The sequence below is a fragment of the Salvelinus fontinalis genome, unplaced genomic scaffold (assembly GCF_029448725.1).
Source record: "Salvelinus fontinalis isolate EN_2023a unplaced genomic scaffold, ASM2944872v1 scaffold_1037, whole genome shotgun sequence".
Classification (NCBI taxonomy): domain Eukaryota; kingdom Metazoa; phylum Chordata; class Actinopteri; order Salmoniformes; family Salmonidae; genus Salvelinus; species Salvelinus fontinalis.
Window position 1 is genome coordinate 54,178 of NW_026601246.1, and position 8,323 is coordinate 62,500.

Below are 8,323 nucleotides of genomic sequence, written 5' to 3' on the forward strand. Positions count from 1 at the left end.
AGGGGAATTAAAGGAGTGAAGGGGAACTAAAGGAGTGAAGGGGGACTAAAGGAGTGAAGGGGGACTAAAGGGGAATTAAAGTAGTGAAGGGGAATTAAAGGAGTGAAGGGGAACTAAAGGAGTGAAGGGGGACTAAAGCAGTGAAGGGGAACAAAAGGAGAACTAAAGGAGTGAAGGGGAACTAAAGCAGTGAAGGGGGACTAAAGGAGTGAAGGGGAACTAAAGGAGTGAAGGGGGACTAAAGGAGTGAAGGGGGACTAAAGGGGAATTAAAGTAGTGAAGGGGAATTAAAGGAGTGAAGGGGAACTAAAGGAGTGAAGGGGGACTAAAGCAGTGAAGGGGTACTAAAGGAGAACTAAAGGAGTGAAGTGGGACTAAAGGAGTGAAGTGGGACTAAAGGAGTGAAGTGGGACTAAAGGAGTGAAGGGGGACTAAAGGAGTGAAGGGGGACTAAAGGGGAATTAAAGTAGTGAGGGGGAATTAAAGGAGTGAAGGGGAACTAAAGGAGTGAAGGGGGACTAAAGCAGTGAAGGGGAACTAAAGGAGAACTAAAGGAGTGAAGGGGAACTAAAGCAGTGAAGGGGGACTAAAGGAGTGAAGGGGAACTAAAGCAGTGAAGGGGAACTAAAGCAGTGAAGGGGGACTAAAGGAGTGAAGGGGAACTAAAGGAGAACTAAAGGAGTGAAGGGGAATTAAAGGAGTGAAGGGGAACTAAAGGAGTGAAGGGGAACTAAAGGAGTGAAGGGGAACTAAAGCAGTGAAGGGGTACTAAAGGAGAACTAAAGGAGTGAAGGGGAATTAAAGGAGTGAAGGGGGACTAAAGGAGTGAAGGGGAACTAAAGGAGTGAAGGGGAACTAAAGGAGTGAAGGGGAACTAAAGGAGTGAAGGGGAACTAAAGGAGAACTAAAGGAGTGAAGGGAAATTAAAGGAGTGAAGGGGAACTAAAGGAGTGAAGGGGAACTAAAGGAGTGAAGGAGAACTAAAGGAGTGAAGGGGAACTAAAGGAGTGAAGGGGGACTAAAGGAGAACTAAAGGAGTGAAGGAGAACTAAAGGAGTGAAGGGGAATTAAAGTAGTGAAGGGGAACTAAAGGAGTGAAGGAGAACTAAAGGAGTGAAGGGGGACTAAAGGAGTGAAGGGGAACTAAAGCAGTGAAGGGGAACTAAAGGAGAACTAAAGGAGTGAAGGGGAACTAAAGCAGTGAAGGGGAACTAAAGGAGTGAAGGGGAACTAAAGCAGTGAAGGGGAACTAAAGGAGTGAAGGGGAACTAAAGCAGTGAAGGGGAACTAAAGGAGTGAGGGGGAACTAAAGGAGTGAAGGGGAACTAAAGGAGTGAAGGGGAACTAAAGGAGTGAAGGGGAACTAAAGGAGTGAAGGGGAACTAAAGCAGTGAAGGGGAACTAAAGGAGTGAAGGGGAACTAAAGGAGAACTAAAGGAGTGAAGGGGAATTAAAGGAGTGAAGGGGGACTAAAGGAGTGAAGGGGGACTAAAGGAGAACTAAAGGAGTGAAGGGGAACTAAAGGAGTGAAGGGGCACTAAAGGAGTGAAGGGGAACTAAAGCAATGAAGGGGAATTAAAGGAGTGAAGGGGAACTAAAGGAGTGAAGGGGAACTAAAGGAGTGAAGGGGAACTAAAGGAGTGAAGGGGGACTAAAGGAGAACTAAAGGAGTGAAGGGGAATTAAAGGAGTGAAGGGGGACTAAAGGAGTGAAGGGGGACAAAAGGAGTGAAGGGGAACTAAAGGAGAACTAAAGGAGTGAAGGGGAATTAAAGGAGTGAAGGGGAACTAAAGGAGTGAAGGGGAACTAAAGGAGTGAAGGAGAACTAAAGGAGTGAAGGAGAACTAAAGGAGTGAAGGAGAACTAAAGGAGTGAAGGGGAACTAAAGGAGTGAAGGGGGACTAAAGGAGAACTAAAGGAGTGAAGGAGAACTAAAGGAGTGAAGGGGAATTAAAGTAGTGAAGGGGAACTAAAGGAGTGAAGGGGAACTAAAGCAGTGAAGGGGAACTAAAGGAGAACTAAAGGAGTGAAGGGGAACTAAAGCAGTGAAGGGGAACTAAAGGAGTGAAGGGGAACTAAAGGAGTGAAGGGGAACTAAAGCAGTGAAGGGGAACTAAAGGAGTGAAGGGGAACTAAAGGAGTGAAGGGGAATTAAAGGAGTGAAGGGGAATTAAAGGAGTAAAGGGGAACTAAAGCAGTAAAGGGGAACTAAAGCAGTGAAGGGGAACTAAAGCAGTGAAGGGGATCTAAATGAGAACTAAAGGAGTGAAGGGGAATTAAAGGAGTGAAGGGGGACTAAAGGAGTGAAGGGGGACTAAAGGAGAACTAAAGGAGTGAAGGGGAACTAAAGGAGTGAAGGGGAACTAAAGGAGTGAAGGGGAACTAAAGCAGTGAAGGGGAATTAAAGGAGTGAAGGGGTACTAAAGGAGTGAAGGGTACTAAAGGATTGAAGGGGAACTAAAGGAGTGAAGGGGAACTAAAGCAGTGAAGGGGAACTAAAGGAGAACTAAAGGAGTGAAGGGGAATTAAAGGAATGAAGGGGAATTAAAGGAGTGAAGGGGGACTAAAGGAGTGAAGGGGGACTAAAGGAGAACTAAAGGAGTGAAGGGGAATTAAAGGAGTGAAGGGGGACTAAAGGAGTGAAGGGGGACAAAAGGAGCGAAGGGGAACTAAAGGAGTGAAGGGGAACTAAAGGAGTGAAGGGGGACTAAAGGAGTGAAGGGGGACTAAAGGAGAACTAAAGGAGTGAAGGGGAATTAAAGGAGTGAAGGGGGACTAAAGCAGTGAAGGGGGACTAAAGGAGAACTAAAGGAGTGAAGGGGAATTAAAGGAGTGAAGGGGGACTAAAGGAGAACTAAAGGAGTGAAGGGGAATTAAAGGAGTGAAGGGGGACTAAAGGAATGAAGGGGAATTAAAGGAGTGAAGGGGGACTAAAGGAGTGAAGGGGGACTAAAGGAGAACTAAAGGAGTGAAGGGGAATTAAAGGAGTGAAGGGGGACTAAAGGAGTGAAGGGGAACTAAAGGAGTGAAGGGGAACTAAAGGAGAACTAAAGGAGTGAAGGGGAATTAAAGGAGTGAAGGGGGACTAAAGGAATGAAGGGGAATTAAAGGAGTGAAGGGGGACTAAAGGAGTGAAGGGGGACTAAAGGAGAACAAAAGGAGTGAAGGGGAACTAAAGGAGTGAAGGGGAACTAAAGCAGTGAAGGGGAACTAAAGGAGTGAAGGGGGACTAAAGGAGTGAATGGGGACTAAAGGAGAACTAAATGAGTGAAGGGGAATTAAAGGAGTTAAGTGGGACTAAAGGAGTGAAGGGGGACGAAAGGAGTGAAGGGGAACTAAAGGAGTGAAGGGGGACTAAAGGAGTGAAGGGGGACTAAAGGAGAACTAAAGGAGTGAAGGGGGATTAAAGGAGTGAAGGGGGACTAAAGGAGAACTAAAGGAGTGAAGGGGGATTAAAGGAGTGAAGGGGGACTAAAGGAGAACTAAAGGAGTGAAGGGGAATTAAAGGAGTGAAGGGGGACTAAAGGAGTGAAGGGGAACTAAAGGAGTGAAGGGGAACTAAAGGAGTGAAGGGGGACTAAAGGAGAACTAAAGGAGTGAAGGGGAATTAAAGGAGTGAAGGGGAACTAAAGGAGTGAAGGGGGACTAAAGCAGTGAAGTGGGACTAAAGGAGTGAAGGGGGACCAAAGCAGTGAAGGGGGATTAAAGGAGTGAAGGGGGACTAAAGCAGTGAAGTGGGACTAAAGGAGTGAAGGGGACTAAAGGAGTGAAGGGGGACTAAAGGAGTGAAGGGGGACTAAAGGGGAATTAAAGTAGTGAAGGGGAACTAAAGGAGTGAAGGGGAACTAAAGGAGTGAAGGGGGACTAAAGCAGTGAAGGGGAACTAAAGGAGTGAAGGGGGACTAAAGGAGAACTAAAGGAGTGAAGGGGAATTAAAGGAGTGAAGGGGGACTAAAGGAGAACTAAAGGAGTGAAGGGGGATTAAAGGAGTGAAGGGGGACTAAAGGAGAACTAAAGGAGTGAAGGGGAATTAAAGGAGTGAAGGGGGACTAAAGGAGTGAAGGGGAACTAAAGGAGTGAAGGGGAACTAAAGGAGAACTAAAGGAGTGAAGGGGGACTAAAGGAGTGAAGGGGAACTATAACAGTGAAGGGGAACTATAACAGTGAAGGGGAACTAAAGGAGTGAAGGGGAACTAAAGGAGAATTAAAGGAGTGAAGGGGAATTAAAGGAGTGAAGGGGAACTAAAGGAGTGAAGGGGGACTAAAGGAGTGAAGGGGGACTAAAGCAGTGAAGTGGGACTAAAGGAGTGAAGGGGGACCAAAGCAGTGAAGGGGGATTAAAGGAGTGAAGGGGGACTAAAGCAGTGAAGGGGACTAAAGGAGTGAAGGGGGACTAAAGGGGAATTAAAGTAGTGAAGGGGAACTAAAGGAGTGAAGGGGAACTAAAGGAGTGAAGGGGGACTAAAGCAGTGAAGGGGAACTAAAGGAGAACTAAAGGAGTGAAGGGGAACTAAAGCAGTGAAGGGGAACTAAAGGAGTGAAGGGGAACTAAAGGAGTGAAGGGGAACTAAAGCAGTGAAGGGGAACTAAAGGAGTGAAGGGGAACTAAAGGAGAACTAAAGGAGTGAAGGGGAATTAAAGGAGTGAAGGGGAACTAAAGGAGTGAAGGGGAACTAAAGGAGTGAAGGGGAACTAAAGCAGTGAAGGGGGACTAAATGAGTGAAGGGGAACTAAAGGAGTGAAGGGGGACTAAAGGAGAACTAAAGGAGTGAAGGGGAATTAAAGGAGTGAAGGGGGACTAAAGGAGTGAAGGGGGCCTAAAGGAGAACTAAAGGAGTGAAGGGGAATTAAAGGAGTGAAGGGGGACTAAAGGAGAACTAAAGGAGTGAAGGGGAATTAAAGGAGTGAAGGGGGACTAAAGGAGTGAAGGGGGACTAAAGGAGAACTAAAGGAGTGAAGGAGAACTAAAGGAGTGAAGGAGAACTAAAGGAGTGAAGGGGGACTAAAGGAGTGAAGGGGGACTAAAGGAGAACTAAAGGAGTGAAGGGGAATTAAAGGAGTGAAGGGGGACTAAAGGAGAACTAAAGGAGTGAAGGGGAATTAAAGGAGTGAAGGGGGACTAAAGGAGTGAAGGGGAATTAAAGGAGTGAAGGGGGACTAAAGGAGTGAAGGGGGACTAAAGGAGAACTAAAGGAGTGAAAGGGAATTAAAGGAGTGAAGGGGGACTAAAGGAGTGAAGGGGAACTAAAGGAGTGAAGGGGAACTAAAGGAGAACTAAAGGAGTGAAGGGGGACTAAAGGAGTGAAGGGGAACTAAAGCAGTGAAGGGGGACTAAAGGAGTGAAGGGGACCTAAAGGAGAACTAAAGGAGTGAAGGGGAATTAAAGGAGTGAAGGGGAATTAAAGGAGTGAAGGGGGACTAAAGCAGTGAAGGGGGACTAAAGGAGTGAAGGGGGACTAAAGGAGTGAAGGGGGACTAAAGCAGTGAAGTGGGACTAAAGGAGTGAAGGGGACTAAAGGAGTGAAGGGGGACTAAAGGAGTGAAGGGGAACTAAAGCAGTGAAGTGGGACTAAAGGAGTGAAGGGGACTAAAGGAGTGAAGGGGGACTAAAGGAGTGAAGGGGGACTAAAGGAGTGAAGGGGAACTAAAGCAGGGAAGTGGGACTAAAGGAGTGAAGGGGACTAAAGGAGTGAAGGTGGACTAAAGGAGTGAAGGGGGATTCTGAGTCTTGGTTGACTCTGGCCAACCCTTCCATTTTCCAGAATTACCCCAGTAACAGAACATAGGAAAGATTTAAAAAAATTGTAACTATGTCAATTTAAACACTAGTGAAAATTCCTACTAATAAAGGTTTCATTTCATTCACTCATTCAGTCAATAATTCATTTTGTAAATTTCATTCATTCATGGAATAAGAGACAGGACCAATCATGTTACTCACTGTCCATAGAGGGTGGGGTTGTGCCGAGTGGTGTCGTGGGAGTGGTCAGAACAGGGGTGATGGGTGTGGTCGGGATGTCAATCTCTGGGTGACTCTGTTGATTGACAGGTGACAGAGCAAATGAGTGAGGAGGGGAAAGAGAGGTAGAGGAGGCAGATTTGTTCTCCTTTCCAGTCAGCGTCAGGTCATTCTATACAACACTATCAGACATCAGAGATGCTGGCGCCTGATAGAACCAAAACACTGACTTTAGGAAAAAGAACGAATGACCCCCTCCCCCTTCTTTACCTCCGCCCTCACCCCCTCTCTCTATACCTCCCTCCCTCACCCTCTCTCTGCCTCCTACCCTCACCACCCCCACCCTCTCTCTCTGCCTCCCTCACTCACTCCCACCCTCTCCCTCTGCTTCTCGCCCTCACCCTCTCTGTCCGCCTCCCTCCCTCCCTCACCCTCTCTGTCCGTCTCCCTGCCTCCCTCACCCTCTCTGCCCCCCCCCCCCCCCCACCCTAATTGTTTCTAGCAAAGAAGTAGTTTTGTTCCTAGCGACAGTAGAAGTAGTTTTGTTTCTAGCGACAGTAGAAGTAGTTTTGTTCCTAGCGACAGTAGAAGTAGTTTTGTTCCTAGCGGCAGTAGAAGTAGTTTTGTTTCTAGCGACAGTAGAAGTAGTTTTGTTTCTAGCGACAGTAGAAGTAGTTTTGTTCCTAGCGACAGTAGAAGTAGTTTTGTTCCTAGCGACAGTAGAAGTAGTTTTGTTCCTAGCGACAGTAGAAGTAGTTTTGTTCCTAGCGACAGTAGAAGTAGTTTTGTTCCTAGCGACAGTAGAAGTAGTTTTGTTCCTAGCGACAGTAGAAGTAGTTTTGTTCCTAGCGACAGTAGAAGTAGTTTTGTTCCTAGCGACAGTAGAAGTAGTTTTGTTCCTAGCGACAGTAGAAGTAGTTTTGTTCCTAGCGACAGTAGAAGTAGTTTTGTTCCTAGCGACAGTAGAAGTAGTTTTGTTCCTAGCTACAGTAGAAGTAGTTTTGTTCCTAGCGACAGTAGAAGTAGTTTTGTTCCTAGCGACAGTAGAAGTAGTTTTGTTCCTAGCGACAGTAGAAGTAGTTTTGTTCCTAGCGACAGTAGAAGTAGTTTTGTTCCTAGCGACAGTAGTAATTTTGTTCCTAGCGACAGTAGAAGTAGTTTTGTTCCTAGCGACAGTAGTCTAAGTTACCTGAGCGAGAACAGTGATGAAGTTGCGGTTGAGGTGCACGGCCTCGTACAGCGCCAGCAGAATCGCCTCATTGGTCCTGGGGGAGGTCAGAGAGGGGTCAAAGGTCAATATCAGCCAATTAGAACAATGGTTCCAGATTGTATTTGTGACATCACACTGACTAAGGTACCAAAGAGGTCCCGATCACTCTGCATGGATGAAGTTGTCCTATAGACACTGAACTAGAGTCAGGATTGTTTTTCACCTACTAGATCTGTGACTAAGGGCAATTTATAATCTAAGCATGTACTTACTGTACTGAGAGCTTCTCATCTGCATCTGCAATGAACATACTGCCCACCTGTGGACAAGACAGGAATTACAATGAAAGAAAGTTGACAACGTTGACAGTTGTTTAGGAGAAGGATTAGTTGTTGCGGTGTGTTGGTGGGTCACATAGATCAATAGACTTAATCTGTGTCTGGGAAAGTGGCCCAATATGTTGTACTGTATTTCATTGTAGGATCAGATGTGTTCTTACCATACTGGTTAGTGTAGAGAAGAAGCCTCCATGGTTCTCCTCCTCTTTGTCTTTGTACTGTCTGCAGAAACAGACACAAGGGGAGAACATGACAATCAACATAAAATGTCTGCCCTGAGGATATGAAAGTATGAACATGAAATATCTCATCATCTTTTACTTTAATGTGATCTATTTCTAAGCAGACAGACAGCTCTTCCTGTTTCTAAGCAGACAGACAGCTCTTCCTGTTTCTAAGCAGACAGACAGCTCTTCCTGTTTCTAAGCAGACAGACAGCTCTTCCTGTTTCTAAGCAGACAGACAGCTAATCCTGTTTCTAAGCAGACAGACAGCTCTTCCTGTTTCTAAGCAGACAGATAGGTCTTCCTGTTTCTAAGCAGACAGACAGCTCTTCCTGTTTCTAAGCAGACAGACAGCTCTTCCTGTTTCTAAGCAGACAGACAGCTCTTCCTGTTTCTAAGCAGACAGACAGCTCTTCCTGTTTCTAAGCAGAGACAGCTCTTCCTGGTGTTTTCACCCTGAATATTAACATCAAAACCTGGTTGCTCTGAAAAACAAACACACACACACACACACTCCTAGAATGCAAGCTGTCAAGCTGAGACTACAGTAAAAAGAAGGTCTCATTTGTAGAATAGAAATAGAACAAAAATA

At 45.9% G+C, this 8,323-nt stretch overlaps 1 protein-coding gene across 1 annotated transcript in view; it reads right to left on the minus strand.

Moving 5' to 3' along the window:
* Positions 1 to 8,323, minus strand: part of LOC129848522 (armadillo-like helical domain-containing protein 3) — a gene marked incomplete at its 5' end in the record, with an annotated part of 52,228 nt that overhangs the window by 42,100 nt on the left and 1,805 nt on the right. Inside the window, 4 exon segments of the mRNA XM_055915681.1 lie at positions 5,942 to 6,035; positions 7,149 to 7,224; positions 7,442 to 7,488; positions 7,669 to 7,729. Of these exon segments, the coding sequence (XP_055771656.1) occupies positions 5,942 to 6,035; positions 7,149 to 7,224; positions 7,442 to 7,488; positions 7,669 to 7,729 (278 nt within the window).